The 23,135-nt window shown below is 37.8% G+C and overlaps 2 protein-coding genes across 3 annotated transcripts; one reads left to right on the forward strand and one right to left on the reverse strand.

Moving 5' to 3' along the window:
- The first annotated feature begins 1,199 nt into the window (after nucleotides 1-1,199).
- On the forward strand, nucleotides 1,200-10,286 carry prdx2 (peroxiredoxin 2). Its single transcript, XM_067402670.1, has 6 exons — nucleotides 1,200-1,337; nucleotides 5,116-5,236; nucleotides 5,436-5,589; nucleotides 6,745-6,867; nucleotides 9,286-9,416; nucleotides 9,876-10,286. The coding sequence occupies exons 2-6, from the start codon at nucleotides 5,134-5,136 to the stop codon at nucleotides 9,956-9,958; spliced, it is 594 nt and encodes a 197-aa protein (XP_067258771.1). The 5' UTR covers nucleotides 1,200-1,337; nucleotides 5,116-5,133; the 3' UTR covers nucleotides 9,959-10,286.
- A 2,629-nt stretch (nucleotides 10,287-12,915) lies between these two features.
- Nucleotides 12,916-14,497, reverse strand: junba (JunB proto-oncogene, AP-1 transcription factor subunit a). 2 transcript variants are annotated; one of them, XM_067402997.1, is made up of 2 exons: nucleotides 14,390-14,497; nucleotides 12,916-14,168 (listed from the first exon to the last, which is right to left on the reverse strand). In XM_067402997.1, the coding sequence occupies exon 2, from the start codon at nucleotides 14,128-14,130 to the stop codon at nucleotides 13,261-13,263; it is 870 nt and encodes a 289-aa protein (XP_067259098.1). In that variant the 5' UTR covers nucleotides 14,131-14,168; nucleotides 14,390-14,497; the 3' UTR covers nucleotides 12,916-13,260. The 2 variants fall into 2 exon arrangements, with proteins under 2 accessions (XP_067259098.1, XP_067259097.1); XM_067402996.1 differs by having other exon boundaries at nucleotides 12,916-14,492.
- Nucleotides 14,498-23,135: the final 8,638 nt, after the last annotated feature.

Raw genomic sequence — 23,135 nt, forward strand, 5'->3', positions numbered from 1 at the left:
TTTTTATTCTATCTTATATCTCCGTCCACAGGAAACCACTAAAACCAACTCAAAACGGTGTAGTATACATGCCAGAACAGTATGTGGCGCTGTAATTCTGCAATAGAGATACACAAAAAACAAAGAATAAGACTTGGAGCATGCGCATAAACCTTGCGCGCAGTATACAAACTTTAGTAAAGCTTCGAAATGAAGCTATTAAATTTATTACAATTATTTTAATAAAGCTTTAGGCTTCTGCAGCAGGGACACAAGCATCTCGAGTCTGCTATTATTGTTGTTGTCGCTGTTTTGTGCTGTTAGCGGCGTCTGACTAGGGTCGACACGTGGGGTGATGACATCATAGTTTCACAAAATATACGGATAGGCTGTACACACGAAAACGCAAAGGGCTTCAGATTTATCCACTCTGGGACCCGGTTTCAAAAAATAGTGGTCCTTCCGAAAACGCCAGATCCGTGTGGACAAAATTTATGCATATTCACAGAAACGCGTCTCCGTGTGTGGACGGGGGCCTACATAAGTATAACCAAAGACCATAGAATAACACAAGATGCGTCACTCGTATTGTTTTAAATGGGAGAAAGTGCAACGCGCAATATGGCGGAATAAGTCCCGCCTTCTAAATAAAAACCAATCGCCAATTGGTAAAGTCATCGTGTCACTGCAGCAGCAGTTAGAAGCTCCGGTTCCTGTAGAAACAGTCAGACGTGTGCCCCCGAAATGAGGCACAAGATACACGCATTTAGGATTTTATTTTAATTATTGTTCTTTCATTGTGTACTTGCAAAATGTGGAAATGTGTTGCTAATGAATTCTGTAGTTTTGAAAATTTAATAATAATAATTAAAAAAAAGAATGCGCAAGAGGCGTTTCCAAGATGGCCGCCGAGTGAAATGACTTGTCTTAAAGGGACTTTGGTATAACTTGAAGTCTTAATGTCAATATGCCAAAACACATTATGCATTTGCTTTTTGTGCTATTTGTTCTCATGCTGTGGATGTAAAACTTGGCTAAAATAATGAATGTGCTTTTTATTTTCTGATATGTGAGTAGGACAAGAACAAAAACAAACATGGCAACCATGTACATCTAATGTATTGTTTTCTGAAATGTCCGAATCTGTAATCTATCATAAAACAAAACGCAAAATGTGGCTTGAATTTGTGAAAAACTTGAAATAGAGAAGGGGGGAGGAGGTTTGTGAAGCACATGGACCTTCCCTCTTTATGTGACGCTCGCGCTCCCTTGCTAGTTTTGCAGCAGGTCGCGCGGTTGTAACTTCCTGTGCTCGTGCATCAAAGGAAAGTGAGGTTTCACTTCCACGTCCAGAACAGGTGAGTTTTAATATCGCTGTTTCGCATACAATCCTAACGTTTATGCACATGCACAAATGCTAAATAAATAGTTTTCCTGATTATTACAGAACAAAGGAGCGCGTGGAAAACGCCGGTGCTGTTTTTCTCTTGCACTTTGTATGTTCATATTTTAACAACAGTTTGAAATATCTTCATGCATTCGACCTTTAACGGGAGGCTCTACTGTAAATATTAGTAACTGCAGCTGTTATGAATCGCGGAATGCTACTTTTATGTAATAACACCCACCTGATTTGGCTTAGCTCGCGTGGCTAAGCAGCTAAATAACTCTCTGAATATATTACTTGTTTTAATAGCGACTTTATCATGCATGCATCATAAGCATTTCATCTCGTCTCACGTTTCCAGTCACTCACTATTATATGTGAACATGCCTCTTACGAATTATAACAAAGACTTTTATTAGCGCACCTGTCTCGGCCCTTCATTTCATTCTTTCTCTTGGCAGTTTTCGGGGCAAAGTCTAAGGGGGTCGTTGACTCATTCATGTATTTGCCAGTGGTTCATATTATCAGCTTTTTGCAGAGATACCGAGCTGTCAGGCGCTATCAGAGCATGCAGGGCCCTACTGAAGGCGTGTAGTCGACCTCTGAGCCAAGTTCACTTTATAAAACGCGCGTAAAGTTCATATTTTAAGAGTGGAAATGACTTAATTGCTCATGCGTTTGATCTGTAGTTGAACTGAGATGACGAAAGACCGCGTTTAGACTGAACCACTTCTTGAATCAGTTTCTTAGAAGCCCATTGTTCAGAACAACTGACTGTCATGTGACCAGTGTGTGATCTACTGCAAGGCTTTTGCATGCATTATGCATTGATATTTGGCTGTTCAAAACCGAATTTACTTATCTTGATTACTTGTGTTAGATTATAAGCTTAACGTGTAACGTTTCCACATAGTTTTAGAACTTATAACACTACTATAATTAATTTTTATAACTTCTAAAAAGCATGCAGAATTTTGATATCTTAAAGTCACCATGAAAACAAAATGGACACTTCTTGTTTTGCTATGGAATATTGTAGTATTTATTATGTTGTTAAATTATTTATTTGTGCGCATGTTCCACATAATTGTTTTAATTCATATGCCCTCATAACCTCATAAACATCATCTCCTCTCTGATGATGTGTTTAAAGGGGTTAGTTCACCCAAAAATGAAAATAATGTCATTTATTACTCACCCTCATGCCGTTCCACACCCGTAAGACCTTCATTCATCTTCGGAACACAAATTAAGAGATTGTTGATAAAATCCAAGGGCACAGTGATGCCTCTATTGAGAGCAAAGCCATTCAATCTCTCAAGATCCATAAAGGTACTAAAAACATATTTGAAACAGTTTCATTTGTGTTCAGTGGTTCAACCTTAAAATTATAAAGCGACAAGAATATCTTTTTGCGTGCCAAAAAAACTAAGTGACTTTTCAACAATATAGTGATGGGCCGATTTCAAAACCCTGCTTCAGAGCTTTACGAATCCAATCAGTGAATCGGAGCACCAGAGCACATGATTTCAGCAGTTTAGCCGTTTGATTGGAGATCCGAATCACTGATTCGAAACAAAAGATGCATAAAGCTCAGAAGCTTCGTGAAGCAGTGTATTGTTTTTTTTGGCACACAAAAAGTATTCTCGTTGCTTTATAATATTAAGATTGAACCACTGAACTCACACAAACTGATTTAAATGTTTTTAGTACCTTTATGGACCTTGAGTGTGTGAATGCCATGCCTCACTGAGCCATTGGATTTAATCAGAAATATCTTAATTTGTGTTCTGAAGATGAACAAAGGTCTTGCGGGTGTAGAACGACATGAGTGAGTAATAAATTACATTATTTTCATTTTTGCGTGAACTAACCCTTTAATGGTATGAGGGCGGGACAACCTGTCACTCACATGAGATCCACCAATAGCAAACCACAATCATCTATACAGTTCCCGATGGACAAAATAAAGTCCTGCCTACCATTTTTCTTGTTCGTGACGCCGTTCCACTCGGATCTACGTCACAATAGGGTAGAGCTGCAGATGAATCGTTAAAAGATCGCAATCTCGATTCAAACACCCACGTGATCTCATTTGTAAATGACAATGATTCGCCTGTGTCTATTAAACCTTTGACCAAATCAAACCAGAACATTCAAATCTGTGTTAGTGTTGCCGCCAAGCTAAAGAGAGTCTTTTCAATCACCCAGTATCATTTATTTCTGTGTAAAAAATATTCATATTATCACAGAAGTACTGGGATAAAAGTTTATAGCTTGAATATAGACACTGATGTCGGTAGCGACAAAGACTATAGAATAACACAAGACGTGTCACTTGTATTGTTTTAAATGGGAGAAAGTGCAACGCGCAATATGGCGGAATAAGTCCCGCCTTCTAAATAAGAGCCAATCACCGACTGGTAAAGTCATCGCGTCACTGCAGCGGCAGTTAGAAGCTCCGGTTCCTGTAGAAACAGTCAGACGCGCGCCTCCGAAATGAGGCGCATTTAGGACTGCGCATTAGCTTGATCCAGCCTGAAATTTTTAATTTTTTTTTGGTCATGATTTGAGTGATTAGAAACAATTTATTAGACACTTGTTGTCAGATTTCATTGGATATGAAATTCAATCGAAAGCTTGGCAAATAGCTACTTATACTACGCCCTAAAAGTATGTACTGTTTTTGTGAAGAAATGGTACATACTTCTGAGTGTTTAGCAGAAGCGTATACAAACTTTGGGACATACTACTTCAACGTAATTTCGTCTTTAACGGACATTCTGTTGCGCAACCTGTAACTGTTTAAACTGCCCTGTCAATCATCTTGTCACAGTTAAAATCCTCCACATAAAATTACATTTAATTTCCTACCATTTCAGAAAGAAATGTAACGTCCGCGCGTTGATCTGCCATTCATTGGTCTTTCATGTGGCGAACTCTCCTCATCCTTGCATAATGATGCATTTAAAAGTTAATGTCCAAACGCATCGTTATAAAAGCGATATAAAATGCGATATATCGTGCAGCCCTAATGTGGATAACATTTAACAATTTTTTTTATCAGGTTAGATACTGATTATAAATCACTCAAACTGCTTTATTTTAACCTTTCTGCTTAACCGTCGATCTCGCACATCTGTCTTGTTTGTAGTTTAACACTTTTTATTCGTGTTTGTAGTTGTAATTGAATCCTCGTCCACAGTGCAATGGATTGTGGGCAATATTAGCCGTTAGGAGTGTGCACGGATCTGAACTTCGGATTCTAACCGGAAAAAGTAGACCATTTGGGTATCTTTGGAATACTCATCTCAACATACTACAATTTGGGACACACTAATTCTATTATTGAACACTATTTAGGACGGATAGTATGTAAATGGGGATGCAGCGTAAATCACCTTTTGAATGTAACATGGCCACCAGGTGGCGACAAGTGACTGTTAAAAAATGTATGTCATTGAATCATTCATCCATGAGATTCATAAAAAAAAAAACACTGAATCGCAATCTGTTCGAAACAAACAAATCATGATTTTCAATTTATCCAGAATCGTACAGCTGTAGAACAGGGAAGAAAGATTATTGCAACTTTTGACTTTAATGCTCAAACTGTCCATTTTTATTAAATGTTGCAAAAATTTTATTTTTTACTTTGATCACTAAAATTATTAATGTTTTGTTACAAAGACTAAAGCAGCAATGCCGTAAAGTTCTTCTGGATTTTTATTTTTTTTTTTTATCACCAGTGACAACCAGTCTTCATCATGTCTGCTGGAAACGCTAAGATCGGTCAGCCTGCTCCTCAGTTCAAGGCCACAGCTGTGGTAGATGGACAGTTTAAAGATGTTCAGCTCTCTGACTACAGAGGTGAGCATCAAACGCTTCACACTTGCTGCTTTGTAGATTAGAATAAGAATTTCTTAAATGTCTTTTTTAACTGCTTATGCTTTCTATTTGATCATGATAGGAGCCATCAAACTGCCTGTCTGTTTCTAATTGAACTGTTTTTACTCTGTTCGCTGTCAGGTCTAACCTGTTTGTCACTTCATTCTCATTCCTTCTCTAGGGAAATATGTTGTGTTGTTCTTCTATCCACTTGATTTCACCTTCGTATGTCCTACTGAGATCATCGCGTTCAGCGAACGGGCTGCCGAGTTCCGTAAAATCGGCTGTGAGGTCATCGCTGCCTCCACCGACTCTCACTTCAGCCATCTGGCGTGGTGAGGATTCCTACGTCTTCCACATCTGAGGGGCTTAATGTCACTTCAGAGCAAATACATACATGCATAAATGCATAAAATGATGTAAAAATATCAAACGTTTTGATTTAGTTAGCTGTGATTTTGTTTTGAGTATATTTGAAACGAACATTATAATAAGTAACTTATTATAGATCAATAGCAGCATTTGCCCTGCACTGTACATTAGATTTCACCATTGAGTTTTCTCATGCTGGGGAACGTGCTTCTTTGCGGGATTTCTATGGCTTCACCCAGTTAGTGGTTATCTAATGTTCTTCTATCCAGCCTGTCATTGATAAGAGCTACTTTAGTGTGTTAGAGAGGCGCAGATAAAGGAAGGGTGTAGTGCTTTATTAGTTCTAGAAACTGCCATTTGAAGTCGTCTTGACCTTTTTATCGAGAGCATTGTTCTTTACGGCAAATTAAATAGATTAAAAAAAATCTTCTTTTTTTAGGTTTGGAAACCCCAGACTTTTTTAAAAACATAATTTTATTGATTTATTTTAAGGCTGTAAAAAACAGACTTTTATCAAATAAATAAAGCTTATTGCTGAAAAAATTGTGGACAGACTTGAACAAAACTACATCATGTAGGGACGGCAAGTTTTTTGTGCCCCCAATCCGAGTCATTAAATATTGAATGACTAATAAATCAAACACCTGCGACTCACATCTACCTGCTAATGCACTCGCATTCATCTAGTAGCCTTTTTGACAAGTTAGTGTGAGTAAAGGCAAAATGCACAAGATGTACTGTAGTACCTTCAGTGTCCTTAGATGGCGATATTGCTTCTTTATAGCAGAAATAGACTACTGCAGAAAAAGTTAGGTGCCATGCAAAATGTAATGTGTAATTGCATTGCTCATCACAAATGTATTGTAGTCAAGTAAAGAGTAAAGGTTGTTACTTTTTTTTGATACCCAGTAAAACTACAAAGTAGCCAAAAACATGCTTAGGTATGCTTACATTTACTCAAACACTTTACGCCACTGATATATATAAAAGTAAACTAATAGTTTAATTATAAAAGAACCATGTTTTAATGTCTATTGATCTGTAATCCAGTGGATTAAACGCGTTAGAAATCAAATCTCATTCCTGTTGTGACGTGACCCTTGACTTGTTCCTGATAGGATCAACACACCCAGGAAGCAGGGTGGACTCGGCTCCATGAACATCCCGCTGGTGGCTGACCTGACTCAGTCCATCTCCCAGGATTACGGCGTTCTGAAAGAGGATGAGGGCATCGCCTACAGGTCTGTGAAGTTGTGCTGATGTTTGCACACATTCAGTTGAACTACACCTCCTTTCCTCTCACTGATTACCGCAGGAGATAGCGATCAAGTGTGCTTGATAACATGCACGTGTACTGCAGTGTGGGCATGGTACAGATACCACACCTCCCCCCCCAAAAAAACATGACTGCTAAACCGCTTTTATTGCAACTTGGAATTTTATATAATGCGTACAGCTGTTGATTTTAAAAACAAATTCTGGGTTCAAAGTTAAGTTCAACTAGCAGCATATGACAGTGTTGATTACCACCAATTATTTTTACCCATCACTCAATTAAAAAACTAACAAACGTTTGATTCTGTAAATATATTATTATATTGCAGTATACAGTAGTATACACTACTGTTCAGAATTTTGAGATCAGTAAGATTTTTTCTTTTATGTTTTTGAAAGAAGTCTCTTCTGCTCACCAAGGCTGCATTTATTTGATCAAAAATGTAGTAAAAGCAGTAATACTGTGATAATTACATTTAAAAAAAAAAACAACTCTATTTCTATGTGAATATATTGTAAAAAGTAATTTATTCCTGTGATGCAAAGCTGAATTTTCAGCATCATTACTCCAGTCTTCAGTGTCACATGATCCTTCAGAAATCATTTTAATATGATGATTTGATGCTCAAACATTTCTGATTATCAATGTTGAAAACGGCAGCGTAATATTTTTGTGGAAAAAAATTAGTTTTTTTTTTTTGTTTTTTTTTATGAATAGAAATTCAAAAGAACAGCATTTATTTGAAATAAGGAATCTTTATAACATTATAAATGTTTTTACTTTTGATCAAGTTAATTCATCCTTGATGAATAAAAGTGTTAATTCCTTTTAAAAGAAAATCATACTGAGCCCAAACACTTTTTCTGTAAAGATGGCAACAAAAAATACCCTTTTTGAAGTAAGGTGGGAATACCTCACACATAAAATATGTATATTGTGGTCAAATTAACAATTTGTTCCCATGACTTACTAATATGTCAGTTTGTTTTACTAATTCATTCCTTTTTGAGTGTAGTTAAATCAAAATGAGGGAACAAATTAGTTCCTCATGGCCACGGTTTACTAAAACAAGGGAACAAATTCTTAATCCATGGCTATATATACAGTACAGTCCAAAAGTTTGGAACCACTAAGATGTTTTTAAAAGAAGTTTCGTCTGCTCACCAAGGCTACATTTATTTAATTAAAAATACAGTAAAAACAGTAATATTGTGAAATATTATTACAATTTAAAATAACTGTTTTCTATTTGAATATATTTCACAAAGTAATTTATTCCTGTGATGCAAAGCTGAATTTTCAGCATCATTACTCCAGTCTTCAGTGTCACATGATCCTTCAGAAATCATTCTAATAGGCTGATCTGCTGCTCAAGAAACATTTAATGTGTACAATTGTACAAAATATTTGTGTACAATATTTTTTTTAGGATTATTTGATGAATAGAAAGTTCAAAAGAACAGTGTTTATCTGAAATCTAATCTTTTGTAACATTATAAATGTCTTTACTGCCACTTTTGATTGATTTAATGCATCCTTGCTGAATAAAAGTATTCATTTCTTTAATTTCTTTTCAAAAAAATAAAAATAAAAATTCGTACTGACCCCAAACTTTTGAACGGTAGTGTATAATGCTACAGAAGCTTTGTATTTCAGATAAATGCTGTTCTTTTGAACTTTCTATTCATCAAGGAATCCTGAAAAAAAAAAAGTACACAACTGTTTTCAACATTGAAAATAATCATAAATGTTTATTGAGCAGCAGATCAGCATATTAGAATGATTTCTGAAGGATCATGTGACACTGAAGACTGGAGTAACGATGCTGAAAATTCAGCTTTGCATCACAGGAATAAATTACTTTGTCAGATATATTTAAATAGTACATAGTTATTTTAAATTGTAATAATATTTCACAATATTACTGTTTTTTACTGTATTTTTAATTAAATAAATGTAGCCTTGGTGAGCAGACGAAACTTCTTTTAAAAACATTAAAAATCTTAGTGGTTCCAAACTTTTGGACTGTACTGTATATATATCTGTATATATATATATATATATATATATATATATATATATATATATATATATATATATATATATATATATATATATATATATATATATATATCTGTATATATATATATATATATAATTACATTTTTTGTGTGCACTCTGCATGTCATGTATGGGGTTCTGTAATTATGAAACAAGGGATCTATTGAAATTCTGTACTAATCATCAAAGCTATGTAACAAATGCTTAGTGCTTAACTTGAATTGCACTGAAACATTCCTATAATGTTGAAATCTAGTTTAACAGCCGTCATACAGATTTTATTGTAAACATGTTTGTTTTCTCCTCTCGTCCTGCTCCACAGAGGTCTGTTTGTGATTGACGATAAAGGCATCTTGAGGCAGATCACCATCAATGACCTGCCGGTGGGACGCTCGGTGGACGAGACTCTGAGACTGGTGCAGGCCTTCCAGCACACTGACAAATATGGAGAAGGTGGGTGAAGACGGATGCTCTTTCTCAGTGTCCTGTTTACACATTGAATGTCTCTTGACTGAGCAGCATGTAGTCATGTGACCATATTGGACTTGTAGTGTAAACACACATGCGTCCTGATGCCAACAAAGAACCGTTTACTCGAATAACACATCTTTGGTGCGATTGATATCTACACACATTTTACTCGAAACGTCAAGTGTATTTGAGAGCAAGAGTGTGGCAAGTTTTTTTGCTTTATCATCATGCAGTAACACATTGACTGAAGTGAGGGATGTAGCAGTGAAATCTGATCACAGGATATGTAATAAGAGAGTCTATATGCAGAGGTGTTCGGTTACTAAGTCACATTACAGTTGTTAAGGTTCAATTCAGGATATAACCCACACATATAAATCGACAGCATGTAACAGATACTGTTATCATGTGTATAACAACACGTCTGTCTGTTCTCCATAGTTTGTCCTGCTGGATGGAAACCAGGAAGCGACACCATTGTCCCAGATGTGCAGAAGAGCAAGGAGTTCTTCTCCAAGCAGTAACAGTCCTGTTGTATTTCACCCGACCTTACTCCCATTCAGTGGGGTGTTAGTGCACTTAAATTTAGCCTGAGATTTCTTGAAAAGTTGTCTTAGCCGAAGTAACAAACTCTTTAGTGTTTAAATGCGCTTAGACAGATTTCTTTTCATTTCCACTGTCTGAAGAAGCTGTTCCAGTCAGTATCTCACATGCACTGAAATGCCTGTAGTTTGTTTGCAGCTCTAGTTAATCTGTATTACATATTTGGTACACATTTCATTTTGAATTTCCTCAAGTTGTTTAACGTTCTGGTGTTTATCAGTATCTCTGTCAAATAAATGGGCTGTTATTGCGTAACATTGCAGTTGTCTTGTTTTACCAATATAAGCTGTTGGTAAGTTCCAGGTTCATTACAAGATGATGATAATAATAGTTCACCCACCCAGAAAATTATTCCCAACTCCATAAGGAAGATGGAAACTGCTAATGGCTCAGATAAGTATGAACAATCTCAGGTTGTAAATCTTCCAAACACTGGCCCAGTTTACTTGCTTTATAAGCGTTCTAGTGTAATCAAATAAAAGAAGAACCAACTGGATGAGTAAAACTTGAATTGGAACATGTCTTAAGTTGGGACAAATCAGACCAGTAGATGGCAGTATTTCATTGCATTTGGGAGAACTAGTCTACTAAGGAGCAACTTGTTGCCATCTATCTGCTGTAGTAAAGTGGGAATAATTTTGCTACATGATTTATTTCAAGGTGGCTTTTAATGTGTATTCAGGTGGAAATCTAAATTGGGGGTTTTCAAGCTGGCGTCTGGGGCTGACATGGAGTGTTAGAAGGGTCCTTGGAAAAGTTTAGATGATAACTTAATGTAGCATAATAGAAACTGAGTATTTTCTAAATAATGTTTTATACGTTTATAATGGCCTATGCATTTTTATAGTGTAAACTGGGTCTTTATACATGAAAATATATAGCTTTAAATGTTAGAATTGGGATCCCTCGCATGAGGATGATCATATTTAGTGGTTAGTGGTATCTAAAAGACTGTGTTTGCTCAAACAGACATGATTTGTAGATTGTGTGGTCAAGTGCTGCTGGTAATGTAAACGTCATCTGATAGTGGCAATCTTCTGATGATAAAACACACCCAAAGCAACAATATTCCAGCGAAGGCTACAGGAAATAAAAGTGTGGAGGGCGTACTTCACACCGAATTTAAACACTTGTTGACATTTGATAATCTGGAACTATAACCATAAGAAGTGATTTTATTGGTCTTGCTGAGTCATCAGCATGAAATGTTATTTTTTTCTGCTTTTATTTTATTTAAATTAGAACAGTGTTCAACACATGGTGTTATTTTGGTCCCACTTTATATTAAGTGGCCTTAACTACTATGTACTTACATCAAAAAATAAGTACAATGTACTTATTGGGTTCATATTGAATTGCAAAACACATTGCAGCTATTGAGGTGGATACGGGTAAGGTTAGGGACCGGTTTGGTGGTATGGGTAGGTTTAAGGGATGGGTCAACAGTGTAATTATAAATGTAATTACAGAAAATAATTACACTTGTAATTACATGCAGGTGTTTTTATAATATAAGTACAATGTAAAAACATACACAGTAAGTGCATTGTATCAAATGATTAATTTAAATGTAAATACATAGTAGTTAAGGCCACTTAATATAAAGTGGGGTTGTTATTTTATGTAATCAAATGAGTATAAACAAGATTAATATTAATGTGATCATGGATCATTTCATTAAATTGGTCTTTTTCACAGCTATACTGAAGAGGTGGTTATGAAAGTAAATCACAAATAATGTGCTAATAAATATCATTGCTAAGCTACAGTATGACTTTAAAAAGCCATTACTATGACTTTTGCTCAAGGTCATGACAAAGGTCATTTATTAGCAGGAGAATGTAATGCTAATATTTCTATAAATACCTTGTTTTCAAAATAATGTGATGTTTTCAGACTATATAATAGCGACTTCTGATGCAAGTCTTTTCAATAAAACAAAATACTGGCTTTTATTTATAGATTTGAACCAATATGTTATTTGGGTTAAAATGCCGTTTTTGTCGATTTAATCTCTGTTTAATATAGTCACTGTGACTATCTAAATCAAAAGTTGAGAAAACTTAAAAGTTTAAGGCAACAAATCGGCATCTTTTTGTATTCAGTTTATACAACAAAAGTTGAGAAAACTCAAAAATTTGCTCAAGTTTGTTGCCTTAAACAATTTCTCTCAACTTTTGATTTTTTTTACAATGTATGCAAAAGTAGAATTTACGGTTTACATTATGAAATGCTGAATTTGATTGGTGTAATTAGTAATAAGTGTTGTATTTTGGGCCTGACTAAAATGAAGAAAATCTACCGCTGATGAAAGAATAAAGGATGTTACAAAACAGAGCATATGTCTGTTTGAGGTGCGTGGGTATGTGGTTTTAGTACTGGACAGTTAGATAAATCTACCGGTATATTTTCCGGTATTCACTGGAAAAGTGTCACTTCTCGTTTAGCTCTTCTTATTTATACTGCGATCTGTTTTTCTATTTTTGTGCTTGCGACGGCTCCATTTTTTGCAAAGTACCTGGAAAAAGCCCGTGCTCATATTTTTATCTTTAGTTTTCGCTGAAACTGTTTTGGGAAGGTTTCTGCGCGCGGGGAAAATCCCGAGTTGCTAAATTTTCTCTCATTCACACGCGCTTCATTCATTCGAACGTCAGACATGAAAGCGCGCGGACTTCCTGACCGGTAGCGTGGGCGGGGGTTCCCGCAAGTCTACCCTTAGTGACGTACATGCACCAAAACAGCCCATATATGGGCTTTACGTCAGCAGGAAAAAGAAGCCAACGTGGGCACGTAAATTTCAAAGCCGCAGACTTCAGAATGAACCATTCGTTTTCTTTCTGTGCTTGAAATGAACAACCCAAACAGTAGAGATATTTTCAACGCTTTTACTTAAATATATATAAAAAAACAGAAACACATGTAAAGGTCTGGATCAACCCGACTCACAATATCAATAACTTACTGGAATGTTTTCATAGGGCAGCACTTAACAACAAAACCAAAGTTACTCAGGTTCAAGTGCTTTCATTGTCCAGTTGGAAGTACCAAGATGCTTTCGAAAACAATTATTATAATAACACTATAGTTTTCTACAAGAAAACACATAAGAAATATACAACGCTCGTACTCAGTGCTGCAACTGCATTTGCATCAAAACACACAAACATGGTCTGCTCTTCCAGTGTTTCCCCATTTGTCATTGTCCGTGTGATCGCAGTTCGTTTTAAAACGACTTGATCTTCGGCGTTAACATCAGCTGGCAGCCGCTGCTCACATGGGTCATGACCTTCTGCTTGAGCTGGGCCACTTGCTCCCTCAGCAGGGAGGCGGTGCTGGACAGTCCGGCGTTATCCGACTTTAGGATTTTCACTTTGTCCTCCAGCCTGGAGATGCGCTCCAGCTTCCGTCGCCGGCACTTGGTGGCCGCCAGCCGGTTCCTGAGCCTCTTGCGCTCCGCCTTGATGCGCTCCTGGTCCTCCATGTCGATCGGGGACATGGGAGGAGAGCCGTCGCTGCTCTGCAGGTCGGGGACGGTCTGTGGCTCCTCTTTGAGCGAGACGAGCCGCTGCGGATGGAGCGAGTGCTGAAAGTGATGAGGGTGCGTCGTGGCTTGGTGGTGGTGATGGTACTGCTGGTGGTGGTGGTGAGGCAGGTAGCTGATGGTGGCTGTCGGGTAGTTGTTTGCAGGCGTGAGGTTAGTGTTGGGATTGCAGCTGTTTAGAGTGGTGTACACGGGGGTCTCCGGCTGCAGGGAGGCGCCGAAGACGGACGAAGCCGCCGAGCAGGACGACAGTCCGCCGGCGCCGATGGACACGTTCGGCGGGGGCATTTGGTTCATTTTGTGGAGCTCGTCCAGCGCCTTCACGAAGCCGTCTGCGAAGCCCTCCTGCTCCTCTGTGATGCTCCGGGTGTACAGATACTGCCCCGGGGTGGGTGATGTGATGACACCGTTACCGTTCTGGATGATGAGTCTCTCCAGCTCCGGAGAGGCGAGTTTCAGCGAGCCCACGTCTGCGGTCGCCGCCGCGTAGAAGTCGCTTTCGGAGCGGAGGGACTTGAGGTTCCGGTAAGGTTCGGTGAAGCCCACGCTCATGTTCTGCTTTAGGAGCTTGTAGTCGTGCAGGGCAGCGTCTGGGTGACCATAAGCAGAAAGAAACGAGTCGTCATGATAAAACGGTTGCTCCATTTTTGTTGACATGAGAACAGAAAATACGTTGGACGTTTTTGAGTTGACTGTACAGTTTTAATGTCCGCAAAATCTTGTTTCTGTCCGTAATATTAGCTACATGAGGCAAAAAATGATGTCAAAGAGAAAAGAAACTTCCAAAATAGTTTGAACAACTTTACTGTACCAAGTCGACAGGTGTTTTCCCTTGACAGCTGATGTCCAAAAAGTGCTTTTTCGCTGTTCCCGGACGGTTATTTACAAACAGCCGCACGCTGCGTCTTCTGGCTCTGCGCGCACTAGATCTCATGAGAAGTGCGCCTCGAAGCTTTTTATACTGGACGTTTGAGGGCGTGGCTAGTGAAATAACGGCCGCCGCTGATTGGATGAGAGTTCGTTCCGCTCCTCGAGCTGTCAGATGGGCGATGACGTAGTTGCCAGGAACCGCTGAGATTGAAAACAACGCTGGAGGCGAGAGTGCAAAACTGAAGGGAGACTGCGCTCCTATTTTTGTTTCCACAAACAAGACGCAAAAACTGGCCGCAATGGTTGCATAGGCACTTTTAAGAAAAAATTCCCATGGCCAACAAAACAGAAACACTGTTGTAGACTTGAGAAAAAAAATAATAAACAGCTCTAAGCATTAAATAAACAGTTTCTATTGGTTTTTCAACACAATATTGTTTTCTTAAAATGTCGGTTCTTTTACATACAACAAGTGGAAATGATTTTAAATGTCAAGCTCTAAATATATTGCTTTAATTTAGGTGGTACATCTAAACTAAATAGAGAATTGTAAGATTTTACCCCAGATGAATGTGTCAGGGCGACCACATCATCCCCGGCCCTTGTGTGAAAGTCAAGAGGGGCCCATTAAACTTATTGGAAAAGCTATATGAGTAATATATAATAAGGCTGCCTGAGTAATTCAGATCATATATAATTCAGATGTATTATTGACCATTTGTATTTGAGTAATTTTACTCGCTGAGTCATAAAACACACAAAACATGAGTAATAATAGGCCTTTCTCATCGGGTTTTAAGAGTCTGACCCCACAGATAGACTCTAACATGTTTTAAGATTCTTACATTAAAGTATAAGCTGCCTTTTATTGATCAGGAATCAACTGACTCACGATTTGGCAACTGATATCAGTCCCATATATGGGCAAGACCACACAGCAGTTCCTCCTTAGTGAACGGCCGGGAAACCTCTCCCATGTCGGCCTGATTCCAGAGGCAACGCCTCCGCACATGGAGAGGTGGAGGAGGGGGAGTATGAGAAGAGGCAGCGCATACACAACATGCTGTCGCAAGAGTGTGAGATTGAAACACAGACTGTAATGTGACAATGCAAACTGTATTTCAATACAATTCATGGTCTCTATGCATTTAGGGAATATACTAGGTTAGGTGACAATGCCACTTCACACCTGCGGTGTGGGAAGACGTTCACACGACCACATGCGAACACCTGTTTTGCCCAAAAAGAAAGCCACTACTGTCTCCTCAATATGTTAATAAGACTGAATCACTGACTGGGCTTAATGCCAGGTGCAAACCCATGTTTCGCCATTCGGCAGCAGCGCAGAACATTTCACCTATATCTTCAGGTATATATCACACTCCTGCCAAGATGACACACTCTGAACTTCCTCTCCTGCTGCAGCGAGTTAAATATTAAACGATGTTAGTAAATAGGCTTTTTTTTCTTTCAACAAATGGTCAGTGAAAAAGGGTGCTTAAAGGGTTAGTTCACCCAAAAATGACATTTCTATCATTAATTACTCACCCTCATGTCGTTCCACACCCGTAAGATCTTCGTTCATCTTCAGAACACAAATTAAGATATTTTTGATGAAATCTGAGAGGTTTTTTTAACCCCCCCATAAAGCAACGTAAGTACCGCATTCAAGGTCCAGAAAGGTAGACATTGTTACAAAAGTCTGAACGTAAACAGCGTAGGAGAAAGACAGGGGTGAGAAGAAATTGTTGAATGAAGTCGTTATTTTTGTTTTGTTTTTGCGCACAAAAAATATTCTCATCACTTTATAACATTAAGGTTGAACCACTGGAGTCATTAGTTCACTTTATGAATATTACTCCAAGCTTTATTCATCCTCAAGCCATCCTAGTTGTATATGACTTTCTTCTTTCTGATGAGCACAATCTGAGATATATTAATCAATATCCTGACACATCCGAGCTTTATAATGGCAGTGAACTCAAGAACGTGCATCATAAACGTACTCCACACGGCTCTGGGGGGGCCTTCTGAAGTGAAGCGATGTGTTTGTGCAAGAAAAATATCCATATTTAAACAAGTTATGAAGTAAAATATCTAGCTTCCACCAGAGCGCTTTCCGTATTCATCTTACAAAGAAAGTGTACACTGGCGTCTTGTCAGTTAAGCTTTTTTTATAAGTTGAATAGGAAAGGTGTAGGATATAGCGTAAGCGTTTTGAACTTACACTTTCTTCGTAAGTTGAATACAGAAGGCGGTCTGGCGGAAGCTAAATATTTTCAGCTCATACTCATTTGGTAAGGTTTACAGCCATTATAAAGCTCGGATGCATCAGGATATTTATTAATATAACTCAGATTGTGTTCATCAGAAAGAAGAAAGTCATATACACCTATGATTGCTTGAGGGTGAGTAAAGATTGGGGTAATTTTCATTTGAAAGTGAACTAATACTTTAACAATGTCTTTACTACCCTGCCTTGAATGACAGTAATTACTTTGCTTTCTATGGGGGATGAAAAAAACAATTTCATCAAAAATATCTTAATTTGTGTTCTGAAGATGACTGAAGGTCTTACGAGTTTGGAATGACGTGAGGGTGAGTAATTAATGACAGAATTGTAATTTTTGGGTGAACTAACCCTTTAACCTTTTTGGTTGCGAGTATCACAAGGTCAAATTAAAAGGATATGAATTTTGGTTTATTTAGGTTCATTTTTAACATTTGTGTTTGCAATTTTTGCAATCCTGTTACCAAACTTTGAGGTATGCCTAAATACAGTTTAAAACCCTGATTTTTGCAGTAAATATTAAATAAAATGAGAAAATTCTTAAAATTTGTTACATTTTCTAAAAAATAAAAACAGAGTTGCAAATTTCTCCAAAATTAAGCTTAGTACTCAAGGAGATAGCTAGGACAAAAGTTTAGGACAAAATTATGGTTTGGAGTTATCTATCTATCAATCGATGAATTAATCAATGAATTAATAAATCAATCAAATGATTTATTTAAACATTATTATGGTAGTCAATGGAATCAAAATATGAGAGCTTGGCTGTATCATTTAAAACAAAGTAAAAACAGTAATATTGTAAAATATTATTACAAATTAAAATAACTGTTTTCTATTTGAATATATTTTAAAATGTAATTTATTCCTGTGATAAAAGCTGAATTTTCAGCATCATTACAGCATTTTACATCATTACATCATTACTAGTCTTCAGTCACATGATCCTTCAGCAATCATTCTATATATATATATATATATATATATATGCACTACTTCTGCACTAATTTTCTTGTCCCTCGAATAATTCTTCGGAGTGACAATGATTCACTGACAATGATCTGTGTGGACTTTTAGTTGTGTCATCAGCTGAGATCAGGGTGGAGGTCATTCTTAAACGTAAGGGCGGCACACATTCTTCAGAAGTCTCAGAGCATGATGCTATAACGCCGAGGTCACAGGTTCAGTTTTTAAAGGTGCCCTAGAATAAAAAAATTGAATTTACCTTAGCATAGTTAAATAATTAGAAATGTAAATGACATACAGTGAGTCTCAAACGCCATTGTTTCTTCCTTCTTATGTAAATTTGATTTGTGCAAAAGACCTCTGAAGTACAGGCGAATCTCAACATAACACAGACTGTGACGCAACAGTCGGGATCATTAATATATATTTTAAACACTTGCAGTCTGTATAATTCATCACAACTTCATTCTTTATAAATCTCTCCAACAGTGTAATGCTTTCATACTTACATGATCTGATATGTTGCATGACGAACACTTTGTAAAGATCCATTTTGAGGGTTATATAGCTGTGTGAACTTTGTTTATACAATGTATTATAGAGTTGCGAGCTTGGGGGCGGGGAGCGCGAGCATTTAAAGGGGACACGCGCTGAAACAGCGCATTTATAATGATGCCCCAAAATAGGCAGTTAAAAAAATGAATACTAAAAAATCTATGGGGTATTTTGAGCTGAAACTTCATAGACACATTCAGGGGACACCTTAGACTTATATTACATCTTTTAAAAAAGGGTTCTAGGGCACCTCTAAGGAACGCACATATTCATAAAAATGCATTTCTTACATTTATGGATGCATATATAGTTTAAAAACGCCGCAAGTTCCTGTACAGTTTCAGTAGCTGACATATTGTTTGCATCACAATAAATGATACAGCTATACAACTACTCATATTTTGATTCCATTGTCTACCATAATAATGAGTAAGTCTTTTTTTTTTTTTCATTTCAAAATTAGACCCAGTATGTTTGTTCATGAATGAGCGAGTCATAGTGAAAGTGTGAGGCTTGAGAAAAAAAGAGACAAGAAGAAGATAATACAGCCAACCGTAACCATGTGGTATCTGCAGAGAGAGCAGTGGCTTCCGTCTCACTTCTTTGATATCTTGAAATCAAAATGGCTACACAGGAAGTTGGCTTCCTCTCTCTTCATTCCACCACCACAAAGTTCAATTCCTTTCTAGATATCATTCTTTTTAAGAATTTGCTGCATATAGTAGTCTTTTAGTGATTTTAAAATATTTGCATTGCTATTGTTTTTCTTTTTTGGATTTCGTTTTCATACATGTTTATATGTGGGCCACTGCATCACTTAATTCAGCAACCATTACTAAAGGTCACAAAAAGGTTAAAACCTTTATTTGATCTTTTTGCCACACCATTTATTTAGCATCTGTCCACATATGTTTATTTGCATTCCCCTTTTTCCCATCAAACAGCTTTCGGTATCAATTGATCCCACTCACATGACATCAGACGTCTGTCAGTTTCTTCACACCAAGTCCAGATCAAAGTGAATTACACAGAATAGTTCTGTTTTCTTTGAAGGCAGACACACATGAGAAGTTATAAACTGGCTGTAGTACAGTACTTCCCCTTTAAAAACATTTAAAGGAACACTGATAATTCTCAGTCAGGCTTACTGGAGGTTCAAAAGCACAGCAGCTCCTTGTCTTTCATCAAACGCACAAACACATTCACGGCTCATGTAAGCGATTTCCATGTTAAGTGTCATTTGTTTCTGAATGAAAAGATAATCTGGGTTGACAGATTGTAGTTTAAGGCAGTGAAGAAGGTACGGCATGGGGTAAACAGTGGTGTGCCTGTGGTCATGTCAGTCAAGCTGGTGAACATGGAGCCTGTGGCTTAGCCGAGAGAGGGAACACTTAAATACGTTCCCCAACTATTAGCACATCACTGCTCATTTCACTGCCAGAGCCGATGGAATGTTCCCTTGGTAAAAGGGAGAATTGCAGGGGGAGTTTGGTTGTTACTTTTTTGGCATTTCTGTCTGTATTTTGGAGTTCTTTTAAGCCAGAGCGTTCAAAATGCGATTCAAACTAGTTACACGTGTCTGCTATTAAATGGCATAGCTGTTATCTTTGCAGCGCAAACAGAAAATGCATGGTTTCGTTTGAAACACGAGGAGTGAAATGTTACAATTCACCACATAGTCCGGGTTAGTTGTAACATACCCTGGGATATTTTTATGTAACACTGACTTTTCCACATAATTGGTATGTGTGTGTTACATTTGCATCATCATAATAAAACTGAATAACATGCATGTGTGTGTTACATGTGTTACAATGTTAAATCCCTGACAGCAACATAGTGTCGGCCCAGATCCGGCCCACATCTGGTCCGCATGTAATCCACATGTATCAGATGTGGGCCAGATCTGGGCCACACTAAGTTGCTATCTGGGATGGCAAATGCCATACAGTTTTGCCACAGATCTTATAGACTTGCTCAGTTTTTATCTGATGCTCTCTTCAAAATGCTGAGAGACACCCCTCGGTTTGTCTTTCTTTTCCAAGACATATGGCATACTGGAATTCAAAAACATATAAACATAAATAAAAATTAGCCTGGGGTTGGTTGTAACATTTCATTGATGTTACAACTAACCCAGAGTCTTGTAGCCATGAACTAGCTTACCTTACAGATAACAGCCGAAAAAAATCTACACAGACAAACAATAAACTTTGATGAATTTATTGGCCATCACAAAAATAAATGAAGTAAAAAAAAAAAACGTTCTTACCTCAAAATTATTTTTTCCCCTCAAAAATCTGCTGTCTGCCGCAGGTGTCTTCTTCCTCACATAACTGAGGCTCCGTTTACACAAGTGAGTTTTCATTTTAAAACAGCGTTTTAAAATGAAAATGATCTCCGTCTACACTACACGACCGAAAATGCATGTCACATGACTGCTCATGCACACTGGGCATGCGTGTCCATGTGTAAACAGTTGCCTCTTGCGCATATGGACAGCTGCAGTATTAAAAAATGCAGAGTTTCACTGCATAATGGCTGCTAAAAATTATAACAAAGCCAGCAAAGATCGCAGTTTAGTTTAGTTTACTGAAATGCAACCCAATGTTTTTAAACTAAAACGGACTCTGCAGCGTTTTCGAAAGTCTCCATTTTCGAGGTTCGTAGTGTAAACGCCAGCGCACAAGTGTAAACGAAAACGCACAAGTGTAAACAGAGCCTGAGTATGCGTGAAGCAAATCAGGTGATTTGTAACTTGTTCCTAACTTGAACAAGTTGAAATAACTTGACCCGTGTTACAACCATCCCCAGTCTCCCTCTGACTTCAAGATTTCCAAACATTCATTCTAGAAGTCTGTACCAGATGCTTCAACTTTCTGTTTCTAAAACTACTGCTTTGCACAGTTCCTTTGAAGTGCAATAGGAAATGCATGTTGATTTCTGCTAAATCTCTAATATTTGAACTTTGTGGGTCGTATCGTGGAACACAAAAGGTCCCTTCTGAGCTTTTCATAACAGTTCATATGGTCGTCAAGCTCCAAAAAAGGGCCTAAAATCAATAAAAGTAGTCCATATAACTCATGCACTATAGTCTAATATTCATATATAGCTACAGACTGTTGAATCACAAACAATTTCAGGCCTTTTTGAGATTATAATTTGTGAATCTGGCTATTAAACACACATTAATTGATTGCCGAAATATTATCAGAGAAAATGATTCTTGGGTCAGTAAACGTTAATCTTGACATCAGAAACATTTGATAAAATTTATATTTTTTTTACATTTTCTAACTATATTATAATTAAATATTATTATTATATGTAATATATAATAATAATATATTATATAATATTTTCATTTTTACAAACTGTGAATATACTGTATACAATCATTACACATTCTCAAATGTTATTTTATGTTTAGACTTTTGGAAATTCGTCATATTTAAGCTTATTATGTTGCCTTTTAGGCTCATTTTGAGCACAAAAGTGTAATTGTTTTGTATATATTTTTATTTACTCATATCGGAGTGTACTTACACCCATGTATAGTTCAGATGTCTGTGGGAATTACTGTGTTTTGACAGTGGAACTTTTGTGAACGTTTAATATTGTGTGCAAAACAATCCCACACCCTCTTTAGCCCTGTTATATAGTACATACAAACAGATTACTTAAATTTAACATTGACTACCTTGAAAGGACACCAAAAACCAAGACTGTCCCTGGAAAACGGCTGTGCTTCTGTCGAGCACTTAGGCCAGCGGATACCATCTCTCCCTCTTCTTGGGCAAGGTTAGCGTTAGCATCAGCACTGATCCGTGAGAGGCCTGGCTGTAGGAGTCATGAGTCAGGTAAGAGTGACTCTTTCTGTCCCCACGGGCAAGGGGAACAATGTACAAGTCCTTCACAAGCACATTAAGGTTGTGCAAATGGATGAACAACATCATAAAGAAAGTTTGAGTTAGCTGAAGTCTTATGTTAGTGCTAACAGATGGCTATTAGCATTTAAAACTCAAGCATCCCCCCTAATTTCCCCACTCGGCCCTCATTATCCCACTGTGCCGTGGGTCAGGGGTCTGTTGTGTTCTCGGCTAATCGCGCTAATGAATCCTCTGCTAATCACCACTCTGTGACTGCGCGGGAACAGTCGCATAGCTGCAGGTGATGCGCAGAGGAGCCTCGTAGCAGTCGGAGACCTTTAGCACAAATCACGCGGATGTCAACGGGATGAACGAGATTGGCAGGAAAAGGCTGCCCTGGCACTCGAGGGCACGGGCAGGCAGACAGGGGGCATATGGACGACAATGAGGAGGGGAAATATTTAGAGAGCACAAGTGAAGCCCCTTGACGACATGCCAGATGCTAGTAAAATAGGGTGTGATGTTCTTCTACCCACTTTTTACAACAGTGGTGTTACTGGAAGGGGCTTTTAGACAAAAAAATATGAGTTTTTGGCATTTTAAATATGTTTAAAAATTACTGTTTCAAAAATAGTATAACATTATGAGCACTGACAGGTAAAGTGAATAACACTGATTATCTCTTCATCACAGCGCCTGTTAGTGGTTCGGATATATTAGGCAGCAAGTGAACATTTTGTCCTCAAAGTTGATGTTAGAAGCAGGAAAAATGGGCAAGCATAAGGATTTGAGTGAGTTTGACAAGGACAAAATTGAGATGGCTAGAATGCTGGGTCAGAGCATCTCCAAAACTGCAGCTCTTGTGGGGTGTTCCCGGTCTGCAGTGGTCAGTGTCTATCAAAAGAGGTTTTTGGATCCTGCCCTCCATGTGGATGTTATTTTGACACGTACCACCTATGCATTGTTGCAGACCATGTACACCCTTTCATGGAAACGCTATTCCCCGG

The sequence above is a fragment of the Chanodichthys erythropterus genome, chromosome 12 (assembly GCF_024489055.1).
Source record: "Chanodichthys erythropterus isolate Z2021 chromosome 12, ASM2448905v1, whole genome shotgun sequence".
NCBI classification, from domain to species: Eukaryota; Metazoa; Chordata; class Actinopteri; order Cypriniformes; family Xenocyprididae; genus Chanodichthys; species Chanodichthys erythropterus.

Coding starts and splice junctions, on each gene's coding strand:
- junba (XM_067402996.1), bottom strand. CDS start 14,235: ATGTCAACAAAAATGGAGCAACCGTTTTATCATGACGACTCGTTTCTT.
- prdx2 (XM_067402670.1), top strand. CDS start 5,134: ATGTCTGCTGGAAACGCTAAGATCGGTCAGCCTGCTCCTCAGTTCAAG. Junction 5,237..5,435: donor TCAGCTCTCTGACTACAGAG/GTGAGCATCAAA, acceptor TTCCTTCTCTAG/GGAAATATGTTGTGTTGTTC. Junction 6,868..9,285: donor GATGAGGGCATCGCCTACAG/GTCTGTGAAGTT, acceptor CCTGCTCCACAG/AGGTCTGTTTGTGATTGACG.